The sequence below is a fragment of the Capricornis sumatraensis genome, chromosome 5 (assembly GCF_032405125.1).
Source record: "Capricornis sumatraensis isolate serow.1 chromosome 5, serow.2, whole genome shotgun sequence".
NCBI classification, from domain to species: domain Eukaryota; kingdom Metazoa; phylum Chordata; class Mammalia; order Artiodactyla; family Bovidae; genus Capricornis; species Capricornis sumatraensis.
In genome coordinates, this window is record NC_091073.1 from 37,071,811 (window position 1) to 37,090,381 (window position 18,571).

The 18,571-nt window shown below is 38.7% G+C and overlaps 1 protein-coding gene across 2 annotated transcripts in view; it reads left to right on the forward strand.

Annotated features, from left to right (window-relative positions):
* LOC138079819 (mitochondrial glutathione transporter SLC25A40) overlaps positions 1-18,571 on the forward strand; it is a 76,368-nt gene that overhangs the window by 36,344 nt on the left and 21,453 nt on the right. The window contains exons 2-5 of one of the 2 annotated variants that reach the window (XM_068972518.1): positions 5,210-5,278; positions 6,590-6,710; positions 8,312-8,371; positions 10,136-10,242. In XM_068972518.1, coding sequence (XP_068828619.1) covers positions 6,614-6,710; positions 8,312-8,371; positions 10,136-10,242 — 264 coding nt within the window. In that variant the 5' untranslated portion in view covers positions 5,210-5,278; positions 6,590-6,613. The remainder of the gene's footprint in view (positions 1-5,209; positions 5,279-6,589; positions 6,711-8,311; positions 8,372-10,135; positions 10,243-18,571) is intronic. The other variant, XM_068972519.1, reaches the window with a different exon arrangement.

Consider the following 18,571-nt stretch of genomic DNA (forward strand, 5'->3'; position numbering starts at 1 on the left):
ACATTTTAGCTATGCAAAAAGGAAATTAGGATGGTAGCATGATGATTAGGAATGATGGAAATCAGTCATTGTTTGCAGACAAATATGCACGTTGATGGACTTCCCACATGGCACACTGGTAAAGAACCTGCCTGGCGATGCAAGAGGTGCAGTTTCACCCCTTGGGGTTGGGAAGATTGCCTGGAGGAGGAAATGGCAACCCACTCCAGTATTCTTGCCTGGACAATTCCATTGACAGAGGAACCAGGGTATAGTCTATGGAGTTGCAAAGAGTCAGATATGATTGAGCCACTGAACACAGCATAGCATACACATTTACATAAAAAAACTCATGAGAGTCTATAAGTCAACAGTTAAAAATAATAAAGGATTTCTTTTTTAGCAGGATTGGCTGGGTACATGCTTAATAGACAAAAAAATCAGTTGCATGTTCTAATTGCACAGAGCAAGTGAAAGTCACTCAGTCATGTCCCACTGTTTACGACCCCATGGACTACAGTCCATGGAATTCTCCAGACCAGAATACTGGAGTTGGTAGCCTTTCCCTTCTCCAGGGGTTCTTTGCAACCCAGGGATTGAACCGAGGTCTCCCACATTGCGGGCAGATTCTTTACCCGCTGAGCCACAAGGGAAGCCCAAGAATACTGGAGTGGGTAGCCTATCCCTTCTCCAGCAGATCTTCCTAACCCAGGAATCGAACTGGGGTCTCCTGCATTGAAGGTGGGTTCTTTACTAAATGAGCTATCAGGGAAGCCCAACTGCACAGAGAACATGTGATTAAAAGGAAGACACTGTTTTATGTTAGTAGTAGAGAGTATCAGGTATCTAGAACTAGGTCTGCCACAAATATGCAATATCTCTATAGCACAAATTTTAAAACTTCTCAGAACAACATTAAGATCGGAATAAATGGAAGAAAGTTCTGTCTAGTCAAAGCTATGGTTTTTCCAGTAATTGTGTATGGATGTGAGAGTTGGACTATGAAGAAAGCTGAGCGCCAAAAAACTGATGCTTTTGATCTGTGATGTTGGAGAAAACTCTTGAGAGTCTCTTGAACTGCAAGATCAAACCAGTTAATCCTGAAGGAAGTCAGTCCTGAATATTCATTGGAAGGACTGATGCTGAAGATGAAGCTCCAATACTTTGGCCACCTGATGGGAAGAACTGACTCATTGGAAAAGACCCTGATGCTGGGAAAGATTGAAGGTGAGAAGAGAACCGGACGACCGAGGATGAGATGGTTGTATGGCATCCAACTCGATGGACATGAGTTTGAGTAAACTCTAGGAGTTGGTGATGGACAGGGAAGCCTGGCGCACTGTAGTCCATGGGGTTGCAAAGAGTCGGACATGACTGAGCGACTGAACTGAACTGAAATGAAAGAATAGACTGTATTCACAGTTAAAATCCTCACCAGTTTTATCTGTAGATTCAATCCAATTTGAGTCAAAATCCCAAAGAGGTTTTTCAAGGAACGTGGTAAGATGGATTTTAAACTCTGAAGGGACCATAGGGCCAAGAGAAGCATGATGCTTGTGAAGAAGAGGAACAGGGATGGTAGACTTACCCTACCAAACAGGAGGGCTTCTTAGGACGTAATAATAATAGAGTGTGCTACAGTTTAAGGATGGATAAGTTGGCAAATAGAATAGAGAGACCAGAAGCAATTCCATACCGAAATGAAACTTAGTTTTGACCAAGTAGTATGTCAGTTTAAAGGAGAAAGGAGGGATTTAATATTTTTTTTAATATATATATTTTTTGACATGGACTATTTTTAAAGTCTTTTTGGAATCTGTTACAGTATTGCTTTTATCTTTCCGTGTTTTGGCCCTGAGGCCTAGGGGATCCTTGCTTCCTGACCAGGGATGGAACCTGTACCCCCTGCATTGGAAGACAAAGTCTTAACCACTGGACCACTGGGGAAGTCCCAGAGGGATTTAATATTGGAGCTGGGTAAAGTGGTTATCTGTTTTAACCTGGAAAAAGGTGAAATTGGATCACTGCTTCACATGCTATTAAAATACTTCTGCATGGATTGAAGGTGAAAGTTTTGTCACTCAGTCATGGATTAAGGACTTAAAATTTGGTGATAGCAAAAGTTTAAAACTTTTAGGGAGAAATATAGATGAATATGTTTTGGACATTTGAGTAGGGAAAGATTGTTTAAAGAAAGCACAAAAAAGTGTTATCTGTAGAGGAAAAAGATCAATAAATTTGGCTACATTAAGAACTTTGACCTTTTTCTTATACCATATACAAAATTAACTCAGAATGGATTAAGATTTAAGTGTGAGGCCCCAGATATAAAAACTCCTAGAAGAAAACAGGATAGCAGCTTCGTAGCATTTATCTTGGCAGTGATTTCTTGGATGTGACACGAGAAACAACAATAAAAATGAAAGTATATTAAACTGAAAAGTTTCTATACAGCAAAGGCAGTAAACTATAGTAAAAGGACAGTCAGTAGAATGGGAGAAAAATATTTACAAACAATATATCTATTAAGGGTCTAGTATCCAAAATATTTATGAAGCACCTACAGCTTAAAAACCAAATAATTTGATTTAAAAATGGATAGAAGACCTTAATAGACATTTTTCAAAGATGAGGTACAAATGACCAACAGTGTGTGAAAAGACACTGAGCGAGACTAATCATCAAGCAGATGAAATCAAAATCCCAAGGTTATCACTTGATTCTCTTGTTCAGTCGCTCCGTCATGTCCAGCTTTGCAAGCCCATGGACTACAGCATGCCAGGCTTCCCTGTCCTTCACTATCTCCTGGAGCGTACTTAAACTCATGTCCACTGGGTCCATCCACTGAGTCAGTCCATCGTCCATTCAACTATCTTATCCTCTGTGTTCCTCTTCTCCTGCCCTCAGTTCTTCCCAGCATCAGGGTCTTTTCCAGTGAGTCAGCTCTTCACATCAGATGGCCAAAGTATTGGAGCTTCAACATCATTCTTTCCAATGAATATTCAGAGTTGATTTCCTTTAGGATTGACTGATTTGACCTTGCTGTCCAAGGGACTCTCAAGAGTCTTCTCCAGTACCACAGTTCAAAAGCATCAATTCTTCAATGCTCTGCCTTCTTTATGGTCCAGTTTTCACAACCATATGTGACTATGGGAAAGACCATAGCTTTGACTATACGGACCTTTGTCTGCAAAGTGATGTCTTTGCTTTTTAACACAGGATTGTGATAGCTTTTCTGCCAAGAAGCAGTTGTCTTCTAATTTCACAGCTGCAGGCAGCATCTGCAGTGATTATAGAGCCCAAGAAGAGGAAATCTGTCACTGCTTCTACCTTTTCCCCTTCTGTTTACCATGAAGTGATGGAACCAGATGCCATGATCTTAGTTTTTTTTTCAATATTTAGTTGTAAGCTGGCTTTTTCACTCTCCTCTTTCACCCTCATGAAGAGGTTCTTAAGTTCTTCTTTGCTTTCTCTCATTAGAGTGGTATCATCCGCATATCTGAGGTTGTTGATATTTCTCCTGGTAATCTTCATTCCAGCTTGTAACTCACCCAGCCTGGCATTTCTCATGATGTGCTCTGCGTATAAGTTAAATAAACAGGATGACAGTAAACAACAGCCTTGTTGTACTCCTTTCTCAATCCTGAACCAGTCAGTTGTTCCCTACAGAGTTCTAACTGTTGCATCTTGACCCACATGCAGGTTTCTCAGGAGACAGATAAGATGGTCTTGTATTCCCTTCTCTTTAAGAGCTTTCCACAGTTTGTTACGGTCCACACAGTCAAAGACTTTAGCATAGTCAATGAAACAGAGGTAGATGTTTTTCTGGAATTCCCTTGCTTTCTCTATGATCCAGAAAATGTTGGCAATTTGGTCTCTGGTTCCTCTGCCTTTTCTAAATCCAGCTTGTATGCCTGGAAGTTTTCAGTTCACGTGATGCTAGTCTAACTTTGAGGAGTTTGAGCGTAACCTTAGTAACATGGGAGATGAGTGTAATTGTCCAGTGGTTTGAACATTCTTTAGTACTCCCCTTCTTGGGAACTGGGATGTGGATCAACCTTTTCCAGTCCTATGGCCACTGCTGTGTTTTCCAAATTTGCTGACATATTGAGTGCAGCACTTTGATAGCATCATCTTTTAGGATTTTAAATAGCTTTGTTGGATTTCCATCACCTCCACTAGCCTTATTGATAGCATTACTTCCTGAGGCCCACTTGACTTAACACTCTACAGTGTCTGGCTCTGGGTGAATGATCACACCATTGTGGTTATCTGGGTCATTGAGACCTTATTTGTACAGTTCTTCTGTGCATCTCTTCTGCTTCTATTAGGCCTTTACCACTTCTTTCTTTTATTGTGCCCATCTTTGGATGAAATGTTCCTTTATATTTCTGATTTTCTTGAAGAGATCTCTAATCTTTCCCTTTCTGTTGTTTTCCTCTATTTCTTTGCATTGATCGCTGAAGAAGAGGAAATTTGACAAATAGATTCAAGAGATCAGATCTAATAAACAGAGTGCCTGAAGAACTATAGATAGAAGTCCGTAATATTGTACAGTAGGCAGCAAACAAAATCATTCCGAAAGACCTCTTATCTATGCACAATAACATTATCTCACCAAACAAAATCAAGAATACTTTAAAAATATCTGATAGGCAACCCACATTCAGATTTCTTTAGTTACTTTCAAACTGGCTTTTTAAAATTCTCTTATTTAAACCAGGATGCATTTGAGTGGATTCCTTTATTCTAGAACCATGTGCCTCCCTGCCACCGTTTTTCCCACCGTACTTTCACGTGAAGAAGCTAAGACCTTAGTCCTGTAGACCAGAGTGTTACCTTCTCCTGTATTGTGGCAGTATGCATGTGTTTACCATGTTACTTTAGTCTGGATTTCCTCCAAGCATCACAAAATCTGGTTGTTCAACTCCTGTTGATACTAAGATGGGTCAGTATGTTCAGGTTTAAAATTGTCTGCTTTTCAAGTAGAGTATATTTGCTGGGATAATATGAAGATTTTTGTGTGATAATACTTTCATAACTCTAATGATAATATTTCTGGAGTGCTCTTCATATTCTGCAAAGTACTTAATAAAATATTTCATAATAATAGTTAATAAATATTGGTTGATTTATGTTTTAAAGTTTTTTTATATACTCCTTTACTTTAGGTTTGGTATCTGTTTCCTGTGTGAAAAGATAAGACAGTTTCTTTCTTTTTTCACTACAGATTTTCAGATACTGATGTTACAAACAATAAAATATTGGAACATAGAGTTGAGGAAAAGACTTAAATCAGGTAGGTAAATAATAAAAGCCTAAAGAAACAATAGAAGCATTCTTTTTTATAAAGGTTGTAATTGGGATAATTGACAGAATTGGAAAATGAACTTTAGAATACTGTCAGTATTGTTTCCTAAATTTGGTAATTGGACCTCAATTATATGAAAGTATTCTGAGGTGTTTAGGATGAAGGGGGTATGATGTATGCAGTCTACTTTCAAATGGGTCAGAAAAAGTAAATGATATGTAGTATGAGAGAGTGTTGGTGAATTTATGGGCTAACAGTAACATATATTTCCATAGAAATATAAATTGGTCCAGTCTTTCTGGAAAGCACTGGTAATTTTTCTCAGGTTTTTAGTTTAGCCCAGCAATCTTACTTTTTCTCCTATAGTAATTGTAAAGACACTACAACAAGATGTATGTATAAAGATATTTATATGAGAGTTTATGAAATTAAAGAATTAATAAATTGGCAATAACCTGAATATCTAAGAGTCAAAATAAATATAATTGAATACCATGAAAGCATTAAAAATGATACTGTCAATCTGTATTTATTAATACATCTATCTTTTTAAGCATCAAAGTTGGCTACTAAAAGCTATGAATGGTGTTAATCTATTTTGTCTTTCAAAAAAGATGCATGTATAGATACTTGAATGTTTGTACATATTTGGTTAGATGTAATCTGCCTCCATATTTGCGTTTTTGTGTACATAGGCCTTTGGAAAGATGATACTGTATGTTGCCCGTGGTTATTGTTTTAATAAGTTTCTAAGTGATTTTTATACTCTTGTGTTGAGTTTTTCAGAAAGAGTATATGTTGCTTTTCTCACTATCTTATTTCTAAAATAATACTTTTTATGAAGGTTATGCTTTTGGTTTATTTTGTACTTTTGCAGCAGTGTTTGCAGTGCAATAAAAATAGTGCTATATTTGCTGATAACTCTACTAGATTCAAGTATCTGAGTGGTTCTTATGAGACCAAATTCTGATTTTGAGTCTTACTGGTCAGCTGCTTTCATTCTGTTCCATGGCCAGAGTCTGTTTTCTTAATGCTCTATTGATTTGTCTTGCAAATGTGATGCTGCTCACATAGCTTAGCTGAAGTACATTACACTTTTGGAACATCCGAGAACATGTTCTATTAATGACAACCGTGTTGTGCCTTTGTGTATAGAACTTATGTGTATACTTCTGCTGGTCAACATGTGCTTTGATAGTAATACTGGTTTTAGTTTTTATAGTTTATTTAACTTTTAGCAGTTAGTTTTGAGGGCATCTTCTGTTACATTTTTATTTTACATCTGCTTTTCTTTAACAGATTTTGCTGTTGTTAGTTAAGGATATGGATCCTGAATCAGAGGGACCACCAATTACAACAGTGACGCCGCTTCAGCAAATGTTTGCCTCTTGCACTGGAGCTATACTGACGTCACTGATGGGTACAGTAATGCTGGATGTAGATTAAGTATCTGAATGAATTATTGATCCCACTTGAGTTTTACTCTGAAATACTGATGATATTATCATTCATGCTTCATCATGATAACAGGAAAGAGCCCTGGACAGAGAATCGAGAGACTAGCATTTTAGTCTTTGCTTTGCCGTTCTCAGGACGAATGTACTTTGGGATTGTCTTTATTCTCTTTGAACTTAATTTTCCCTCTCTAAATTTAGGGGCTTAGATCTGAAGTTCTTTGAGGTCTCTGTCAATATCAAACTTTTATGACTGTTATCCTTTTTAAAATAGTAAAAATATGGGGTTAAATATGAGCATAATGAAAAACATAGAAGTTGGATAACTTACAGTACCAACAAATTCAGACGATCATTTACTTTGCTTTTAGTGAATTGCTTAAATTTCTCTGGACTACATTTCTCTGTCTTTAAGTGAATTTCTTATAGACACAGCCAAATGACACAGTAGGTACCAGTTTAACATTTGAACGAGTTGGCTAGTTTATTTAAATAAGATAGCAGGTGTTCATCTCTCAGTCGTGTCTGACCCTTTGTGATCCCATGGAGTGTAGTCCAGCAGGCTTCTCTGTCGATGGAATTCTCCAGGCAGGAATATTGGAGTGGGTGGCCATTTTCTTTTCCATGGGATCTTCCTGAGCCTCCTACATTGCAGGCAGACTCATTACTGTCTGAGCCACCAGGAAGCCCAAGATGGTTAGAACAAATGTAAACTAATTGCTTTAGAATATAGTATTTTACTTCAGACCATAATGCCCATTTTCCTTTGCTGCACTGTTCCCATGTAGAGTAACACAATATGATAGCAAGAATGAGTTATGGCTAGCTTACTCAAATTTTCAATACCTGTGGTTTTTATTTGATGCAGGTGAATTTAACAGAGGGAGACTTTAATATAGGGAGACTTATATTATTGGATTATTGATTACTTGTAATACATAGTTATCTTTAGATATTTAAGTGGTCTTTTGGAACATTCACTTTTATCTTAGATAACATTTTCTTACAAATACTAGTATTTTAGCTTTAATGTTAATGATATTATAGCTGTAGAAATAGTATAAATGAGAGTTTGCTGCTGTTGCTGAGTTGCTTCAGTCGTCTCCGACTCTGCGACCCCATAGACGGCAGCCCACCAGGCTTCCCCGTCCCTGAGATTTTCCAGGCAAGAACACTGGAGTGGGTTGCCATTTCTTTCCCCAATGAATGAAAGTGAAAAGTGAAAGTGAAGTTGCTCAGTCATGTCCGACTCTTAGCGACTCCATGGACTGTAGCCTACCAGGCTTCTCCATCCATGGGATCTTCCAGGCAAGAGTACTGGAGTGGGGTGCCATTGCCTTCTCCGAAATGAGAGTTTAGTACCTGTGAAAGAAGTAACTACATTTTCTCATTGGTCCTCTTTAAACAAAATTCAAGTGCAAAAAATTAGAATGTTAACACTTAAAACCACTTTATGATAAATAGTTTTAACCATTATATAGGTATCATGTGGTGTATTTTCTTTGGACAAACATCTATGCAAATTACAGATATCACTTGTTAATTGAAATTTTATGTATCTTCATAGTGACACCCTTTGATGTTGTTAAAATTCGACTCCAAGCCCAAAACAACCCATTCCCCAAAGGTATGTGTTCAGCTTATCCTGAAAATGTTATGTTAGGTTTTTAAATGTCACTGCATTCATTTAAAAAAAAAATAATATTCCCTTTTTGCCAGTTTTTGAAAACTGATGCCTTTATCTTCATGCGGAAACATTTTCCTCATTTCTTAGTTATACCTGATGAAGTCTAGGCAGAAAACAAGTACAGTTGACCCTTGAAGAATGAGGTTAATGTTGCCCACCATTGGTGTAGCTGAAAATCTGCCTATAATTTACAGTTGGCCCTCAGTGTCCATAATTCCTCTGTTTTTGTAGTTCCTCATCCTTGGATTCAGCCAACTGCAGATCGTGTAACACTGTGGTATTTACTATTGAAAACAATCTGTATAAGTAGACCCTCCCAGTTAGACTCCTGTTGTTCGAGAGTCAACAGGCTGTGTGTATATGTGTGCATATATGTAACACATGTAACACTTTGATGAACCTACTAGCAAATGAAGAGGACAGTTTTGTATTTCAGTGTATGCCTCACAAGTAAGAACAGAATTTTACTTATAAGGGACCTTGAATCTAGCTTCCTACTTTAGTCCAAGAGCTGTGCCCATCCTACAGTATTCCTCCAATAGGCATCGAATTGTTGCTTGAATAGTAATAGGAAATTCAATATTTTATCAAGCAGCTTGGTTAATTGCTGGACATTAGAGCTTATGTGGACTTTGAGAAGACTAGTTATATGTTTTTATTAGATAGGCAAAATAACAATTCCTTGATCTGTATTTTGCGGTTTTTATAAAGATAATGTCATTTCAAATGTGTTTAAATAGCAGAAAACAGACTGTAAAAAAGTTCATACATAAATTCCACTCTGTTGAATGTGTATCAGGGAGACAGAATGAACAGCAGGTATTCAGGTAGATGAAAGAATAGGTGGATTGTAGGAAAGGATGAAAAGCAGAGCAGTTTCCTGTATATTAAAGGTAGACCAGTGTATTATGAAACTGACAGAATTATATATGATTAAGTGGGGAAGACAATTATGGGAGCAAGAATGAATCCAATAATGGGAAGGAATCATTATTAGAAAAAGTTGTAGTCAATTAGGAGGGAGCTGGCCAGTGTCTAGATTAAGCAGTAAAAATACAGAGGAAGGGACAAAGCATAGCTTTATTTGCATGGGTTGAGATTATGAAAACATTTTTTCATGATCTACTTTTTTCAGTTGAGATGTAATTGATAGAGAACATAGTGTTAGTTTTAGGAGTGCAGTATAATGATTTCATGTATGTATATATTGAAAAATGATTACCACAATAAGTTTAGCCAGCACCCATCACCTCATATAGTTAATATAATTTTTTCCTTGTACTGAGCTCTTTTAAGATTCAGATATGCATTGTTTCATAATGCATTTTGGTCAGAATCTCCCTTACATACCACAGAGTTCTGATCAGATAGAGAAGACGCACACCCATACTGTCTTTGCAAAGAGGTTTTCCTCTTATCTTTCCTCTCCATTCCCTCAGATAACTGAAGATAATTTTTTTCTGTGTACATTTTTTGACTATAGACCTGCACACAGAATCCAGTAACTTATTCAATTGCTTTTCACCACTGTGAGTTTAGAGCCCAGTGCTGTCATTAAACAAATCAGATTGTTTGTTTCATCCTAAAAGGTGAAGACAAAATTGTGTCTTGTTCATCCTGCTCCTGGTATTTTTAATTTGATCCTCTGTAAAAATAATACACTTGTGTGAAATAATTGTTGACCATTGTAATCTTCTTTGTTAGGAAAATGTTTTCTATATAGTAACGGACTTATGGATCATCTGTGTGTCTGTGAAGAGGAAGGCAACAAAGCATGGTATAAGAAGCCAGGACGTTTCCAGGGAACATTGGTAAAGAGATTACATTATTTATAATCACAGCATGTTTTTTATTCTTATGTTTATTCTTCTATATGAGAGTTTCAGCAGTTGCAAGAGAGTAAAAAGTCCATCATGTAGTTAGCACACAGTTAAAAGGTAGACATTGAAGCAGGAGAGGGGAAGGACTTTTTTTACTTTCAATTCTTTGTTAACTTTATGTTCATCTGTTTATGCTCTCTTATATATGGGGAAAAAAGGAGTAGACTTTTAAAATTTTGAAATGCTTGTAGATCATATATAATTTTAAGAAAAATATTCAGAGACAGACCCTGTGTACCCTCTCCCAGTTGCTAACATGTAACAGGATGAGTACAATATGACCATCAGGATGTTGACATTGATAGACTGAAGATACAGAACAATTCTGTCATCCAGGGATCCTTCCTATTTCCCTTCTGTAGTCACACCCACTTCTTAACTCCTACCAACCACTAGCCTGTTCTCCAGTTTACATAATTTTGTCATCTTAAGAATGTTCTATAAATGGAATTATAATAGGACATTTTGGGATTGGTACTTCTGACTTATTTTAATTGTCTAAAGATTCATTCAAGTTGTTTAATGTATCAAGTTTGCTCCTTTTTATTACTACTCACTAGTATTACATGGTATGGATATACCATAGTTTGTTTCAAGTGATATCCAATTTTTGACTCTGAATAAGACTGCTGCATACATTCATTCACAGGTTTTGGTGTCAACGTACAAGAAAAAACTACTCGCTGTTTTTCTCTCTGAACACTCAGGATTCTTCTGAACAGATTAGTGGTATTTTTCCCCCTACCAAGCAGTCCTCTAGTTCAGACCAGTGGTGTTCTGCAGTTTAACTCAATTCTGACACCATCTACCTGGAGTTACTTGTCAGCTCCCACGGGACTGTCCCATTTCAGACACCACTCTCAAGGTCAGGTTATCACCCATGCTTCTGACTGACCGGCTGCAAGTCAAAAGACAGAAGTCCCCACGATCCTTTCCTTGGGTTCAGTAATTTGCTAGAACAGCTTGCAGAACTCAGGAAGGAAATTTACTTAAGAGATTACTAGTTTATTATGAAGGGACACAACTCAGGAAGAGCTAGATAGAAGAGGTGCACAGGGCAGGACTTAGGGGAGGCATGGAGCTTCTGCGTCCTCTCCAGGCCTGTCATTCTCCCAGCACCTCCCTATGCTCACCAGCCTGGAAGCCTCCAAATGCCTTTCTTCAGAGATTTTAATGGAGGCAGCATTCCTTGCTGTTCAGTCACTCAGTCGTGTCTGACTTTGCAACCCCATGTACTGTGGGACACCAGGCTCCCCTGTCCTTCACCATCTCCCTGAGTTTGCTCAAACTCATGTCCTTTGAGTCGATGATGCCATCCAACTATCTAATCCTCTATTGCCACCTTCTCTTGCCCTCAATCTTTTCCAGCATCATGGTCTTTTCCAATGAGTTGGCTCCTTGCATCAGGGGGCTGAACTATTAGAGCTTCAGCATCAGTCCTTTCAGTGAATATTGAGGTGACTTCCTTTAGGATTGACTGGTTTGATCTCCTTGCTGTCCAAAGGACTCTCAAGAGTCTTCTCCAGCACCATAGCTTGAAAGCATCAATTCTTTGGCACTTAGGCTTCTCTCTGGTCCAACTCCGACATCTGTAGATGACTATGGAAAAACTGTAGCTTTGACTATACTGACCTTTGTCAGCAAAGCGATGTTTCTGCTTTTTAATATGCTGTCTGGGTTTGTCATAGCTTTTCTTCCAAGGAGCAAGCGTCTTTTAATTTCATGGCTGCAGTCACCATCTGCAGTGATTTTGGAGCCCCAAAAATAAAGGCTGTCACTTTTTCCACTGTTTCCCCATCTATTTGCCATGAAGTGATGGGACCAGATGCTGTGATATTAGTTTTCTGAATGTTGAGTTTTAAGCCAACTTTTTCACTCTTCTCTTTCACTTTCATCAAGAGGCTCTTTAGTTCTTTGCTTTCTGTCATAAGGGTGGTGTCATCTACATATCTGAGGTTATTGATATTTCTCCCGGCAATTTTGATTCCAGCTTGTGCTTCATCCAGGCTAACACTTCTCATGATGTAATCTGCATATAAGTTAAATAAGCAAGGTGACAATACACTGTGTGGACGTGCTCCTTTCCCGATTTGGAACCAGTCTGTTGGTCCATGTCTGGTTCTAACTGTTGCTTCTTGACCTCCAGATTTCTCAGGAAGCAAGTCAGGTGGTGTGGTGTTCCCATCTCTTGAAGAATTTTCCACGGTTTTTTGTGATCCACACAGTAAAAGGCTTTGGCATAGTCAAGAAAGCAGAAGTAGATATTTTTTTCAGAAATTCCCTTGCTTTTTCTATGATCCAAAGGATGTTGGCAATTTGATCTTTGCTTCCTCTGCCTATTTTAATCCAGCTTGTACATCTGGAAGTTCTTGGTTCACATACTGTTGAAGCCTAGCTTGAAGAATTTTGAGCGTTACCTTGCTAGCATGTAAAATGAGCTCAGTTGTGTGGTAGTTGGAACATTCTTTGGCATTGTTCGTTAATGGAATTGGAATGAAAACTGACCTTTTGCAGTCCTATGGCTACTGCTTAGTTTTCTCAATTTGCTGGCATATTGAATGCAGCACTTGAACAGAATCATCTTTAAGGATTTGAAGTAGCTCAGCTGGAAATCCTTCACCTCCACTAGCTTTGTTTATAGTAATGCCTCCTAAAGCCCACTTGGCTTCACACTCCAGTGTCTGGCTCTAGGTGAGTGACCACACCATTGTGGTTATCCAGGTCATTAAGATGTTTTTTGTATAATTCTTCTGTGTTTTCTTGCCACCTCTTCTTCATATCTTCTGCTTCTGTTAAATTCATACCGTTTTTATACCTTTGCTCTATGTCAGTTAGGAAATTATAGGAATTTTGGAGCTGTGTGCCAGGATCCATGGATTAAGACCAAAATGTATATATTTTCTTAATTATAATATCATGGTAAGTTTTCATTTCTCTGGAGTAAATATCCATGAGTTTCTGGGTCATATGGTAGTTGCCTGTTCATGGTTTAAGAAACTGCCAACCTGTTTACTAGACTGATAGTATCATTTTACATTCCTAGTGGCAGTGTATGACTGTTCTAACTTCTCCACATCCTCACTAGCATTTGGTGTTGTTACTATTTTCATTTTAGCAGTTCTGATAAGTATGTAGTAATACCTTATTGTGGTTTTAATTTACATTTTCTGTAGTGGCTACTGATGTTGAAAATCTGTTCATATGTTTATTAGCCATCAGTTTATCCTTTTCAGTGAAATGACTCTTCATATCATTTGCCCATTTTCTAATTGAACTGTTTATATTTTTACTGTTAAGTTTTGAGTACTCCTTGTATTATCTAGATACTAGTCCTTTGTTGAATATGTAGTTACTAAATTACTAAATATTTTTTCCCACTCTCTACCTTCCCCCTTTATCCTCTTAAGCAAAGTCTTTCATGGAGTAAAAGTTTTTAATTTTGATGAAGTCCAGTTAGTTTTTACTTTATAGATCATGGTTTTGGTGTCAAATCTAAGAACTCTTTATTTACTCTTAGATCTGAAGATTTTCTCCTATTTTTAAAGTCCTTGATCCATTTTGAGTCATTCTTTTATAATCTATAGATTTGAGGTTGAAGTTTCTTCTTTTTTGTTTATTTTACACTATGGTTGTCCAATTGCTTTTGTTCAGAAGGTATCGTTCCTCCATTAAGATGCTTTTGCACTTTGTCAGAAATCATTTGGGCATATTGTGTGAATCTATTTATAGGTTGTTTATCCTGTAACATTTATCTATTACCTATATCAGTACCACACGGTCTTAATTAGTGTAGCTGTAGAGTAAATCCTGAAATCAGTAGATTCCTTCTGCTTTATTCTTATTTTTCTTTTCGGAAGTTGTTTTAGCTATTTCTAAAGTTCCTTTGTCTTTCCATATAAAGTGTTTTGGAAGTTTAACGTTTGTTTTTGTGGGTGCTGGGTCTTTGTTGCTGCACGAGGGCTTTCTCTGGTTGCAGCGAGCTTGTACGGGGGCTACTTTGTAGTTGTGGTGCTCAGGTGTCTCATTGCCACAAATTCTCTTGTTGTGGCACTCTAGTTTACTGCCTGTGCTTTCTTCTGTAAGTTTTTTGGTTTCATGTCTTAGATATAAGCCTTTAATGTATTTTGAATTTATTTTTGTACCTGGTGTGAGAGAGTAGTCCAATTTGGTCCTTCTACATGTAGCTGTCCGGTTTTCCCAACACTGTTTATTAAAGGGGCAGTCTTGCCCACACAGTGTATTCTTGCCCCTTTTATCATAGATTAATTGCTTATATAGTTGTGGGTTCATTTCTGAGCTCTCTATTCTGTTCTGTTGATCTGTGTCTGTTTCCGGCCAGTACCATATTGTTGTGATTCAGTTAGTCAGTTCAGTCTCTCAGTCGTGTCCAGCTCTTTGCCACCCCGTGGACTGCATCATGCCAGGCTTCCCTGTCCATCACCTACTCCTGGAGCTTGCTTAAACTTATGTCCATTGAGTTGGTGATGCCATTCAGCCATCTCATCCTCTGTAATCCCCTTCTCCTCTGGCTTTCAATCTTTCCCACCATCAGTCTTTTCCAATGATCCAGTTCTTTGCATCACATGGCCAAAGTATTGGATTATAATTGCTTTACAATGTTGTGTAGTTTCTTCTGTACAATAAAGTGAATCAGCTATATGTGTACATATATCCTAACCCTCCTGGACTTCCCTCCTCCTCACCTCTTTCCCATCCATTTAGGTCATCACAGAGCTCAGCTTCCTGTGGTTTATAGCAGGTTTCTGCTAGCTATCCATTGTACACATTTGTTGTTGATGTTCAGTCGCTCAGTTGTATCTGACTCTTTTCAACCCCCTGGACTGCAGCACACCAGGCTTCCTTGTCCTTCACCGTCTCCCGGAGCTTGCTCAAATTCATATCCATTGAGTCGGTGATGCCATCCAACCATCTCATCCTCTCTTGTCCCCTTCTCCTTCTGCCTTCAATCTTTCCCAGAGTCAGGGTCTGTTCCAGTGAGTCAGTTCTTTGCATCAGGTGGTCAAAGTGTTGGAGCTTCAGCTTCAGTCCTTCCAGTGAATATTCAGGATTGATTTCCTTTAGGATGGACTGGATTGACCTCCTTGCAGTCCAAGAGACTCTCAAGAGTCTTCTCCAACACCACAGTTCAAAAGCATCAATTCTTCGGCACTCAGCTTTCTTTATGATCCAGTTCTCACATCCATAGACAACTACTGAAAAACCATAGCTTTGACTATACGGAGATTGGTTGGCAAAGTAATGTCTCTGCTTTTTAATATGCTATCTAGATTGGTCATGACTTTTCTTCCAAGGAGCAAGCATCTTTTCATTTCATGGCTGCAGTCACCATCTGCAGCGGTTTTGGAACCCAGGAAACTAAAGTCTCACTGTTTCCACTGTTGCCCCATCTATTTGCCATGAAGTGATGGGACCAGATGCCATGATCTTAGTCTTTTGAAAGTTGAGTTTTAAGCCAACTTTTTCACTCTCCTCTTTCACTTTAGTGGCTCTTTAGTTCCTCTTTGCTTTCTGCCACAAGGATACTGTCATCCGCATTTCTGAGGTTATTGATATTTCTCCTGGCAATCTTGATTCCGGCTTGTGCTTCATCCAGCCTGGCATTGCTCATGAGGTACTCTGAATATAAGTTAAATAAGCAGGGTGATGATATGCAGCCTTAATGTACTCCTTTCCCAATTTTGAACAAGTCCATTGTTCCATGTCAAATTCTAACTGTTGCTTCTTGACCTGCATACAGATTTCTCAGGAGGCAGTTGAGGTGGTCTGGTATTCCCATCTCTTTAAGAATTTTCCAGAGTTTGTTGTGATCTACACAGTCAGTGGATGAGATGATTGGATGGCATCATTGACTCAATGGACATGGGTTTGAGTAAACTCTGGGAGTTGGTGATGGACAGGGAGGCCTGGCGTGCTGCAGTCCGTGGGGTTGCAAAGAGTCAGACGTGACTGAGCGACTGAACTGAAGTGAACACAGTCAAAGGATTTAGCGTAGTCAATGAAGCAGAAGTAGATGTTTTTCTGGAATTTCTCTTGCTTTTTTCAACACTTGCCAGTAGTTGTTGGCAATTTGATCTCTGCTTCCTCTTCCTTTTCTAAAACCAGCTTGAACATCTAGAAGTTCACGGTTCACATATTGCTGAAGCCTGGCTTGGAGAATTTTGAGCATTACTTTACTAGCATGTGAGATGAGTGCAATTGTATGGTAGTTTGAACATTCTTTGGCATTGCCTTTCTGTGGGATTGGAATGAAAACTGACTTTTCCAGTCCTGTGGCCACTGCTTTGTTTTCCAAATTTGCTGGCATATTGAGTGCAGCACTTTCATAGCATCATCTTTTAGGATTTGAAATAGCTCAACTGGAATTCCATCACCTCCACTAGCTTTGTTCATAGTGATGCTTCCTAAGGCCCACTTTACTTCACATTCCAGGATGTCTGGCTCTAGGTGAGTGATCACACTGTCATGGTTATCTGGGTTATTAACATCTTTTTTGTATAGTTCTTCTGTGTATTCTTTCTACCTCTTCTTAATCTCTTCTGCTTCTTTTAGGTCCATACCGTTTCTGTCCTTTATTGTGCCCGTCTTTGCATGAAATATTTCCTTGATATTTCTAATTTTCTTGGAAGGGATCTCTAGTCTTTCCCATTCTATTGTTTTCCTCTATTTCTTTGCAGTGATCACTTAGGAAGGCTCTTTTATCTCTCCTTGCTCTTTGGAACTCTGCATTCACATGGGTATATCTTTCCTTTTCTCCTTCGCCTTTAGCTTCTGTTCTTTTCTCAGCTATTTGTAAGGCCTCCTCAGACAACCATTTTGCCTTTTGCATTCTTTTTCTTGGGGATGATTTTGCTTACCACCTCCTATCCAGTGTTACAACCTCCATCCATAGTTCTTCAGGTACTCTATCAGATCTAATCCCTTGAATTTATCTGTCACTTCTACTGTATAATCGTAATGAATTTGATTTATGTCATTTCTGAATAGTCTAGTGGTTTCCCCAGCTTTCTTCAATTTAAGTCTGTCTTTTGCAATAAGGTATTCATGATCTGAGCCACAATCAGCTCCCAGTCTTGTTTTTGCTGACTGTATTGAGCTTCTCCATCTTTGGCTGCAAAGAATATAATCAATCTGATTTCGGTAATGACCATCTGGTGATGTCCATGTGTAGAGTCGTCTCTTATGTTGTTGGAAGTGAGTGTTTGCTATGACCAGTGTGTTCTCTTGGCAAAACTCTGTTAGCCTTTGCCCTGCTTCATTTTGTACTCCAAGGCCAAACTTGGCTGTTACTCCAGGTACCTCTTAACTAACTACTTTTTCATTCCAGTCCCCTTTGATGAAAAGGACATCTTTTTTTGGTGTTAGTTCTAGAAGGCCTTGTGGGTGTTCACAGAACCATTCAACCTCAGCTGCTTTGGCATTGGTCGTTGGGGTATAGACTTGGATCACTGTGATATTGAATGCTTTGCCTTGGAAACAAAACGAGATCATTCTGTCGTTTTTGAGATTGCACCCAAGTACTTCATTTCAGAGTGTTTTTTTGAGTGTGAGGGCTACTCCATTTCTTCTAAGGGATTCTTGCCCACAGCAGTAGATATAATGGTCATCTGAATTAAATTTGCCTACTCTAGTCCATTTTAGTTCACTGATTCCTAAAATGTCAGTGTTCACTCTTGCCATCTTCTGTTTGACCACTTCCAATTTACCTTGATTCATGGACATAATCCTTCAGGTTCCTATGCAGTATTGTTCTTTACAGCATCGGACTTTACCTCCATCACCAGTCACATCCACAACTGGGCATTGTTTTTGCTTTGGCTCTGCCTCTTCGTTCTTTCTGGAGCTATTTCCCCACTCTTCTTCAGTCACAACTGGGCACCTACCAACCTGGGGAGTTCATCTTTCAGTGTCATATCTTTTTGCCTTTTCATGCTGTTCATGGGGTTCTGAAGGCAAGAATATTTAAGTCGTTTGCCATTCTCTTCCCCAGTGGACCATGTTTTGCCAGAACTCTCCACCAAGAACCATCTGTCTTGGGTGGTCTTACATGGCATGGCTGATAGTATCATTGAGTTAGAGAAGGCTGTGATCCATGTGATCAGTTTGGTTAGTTTTCTGTGATTGTGGTTTTCAGTCTGTCTGCCCTCTGATGGATAAAGGTAAGAGGCTTGTGGAAGGTTTCTGATGGGAGGGACTGGCTGTGGGTGAATCTGGATCTTGCTGTAATGGGTGGGTCAGTAAA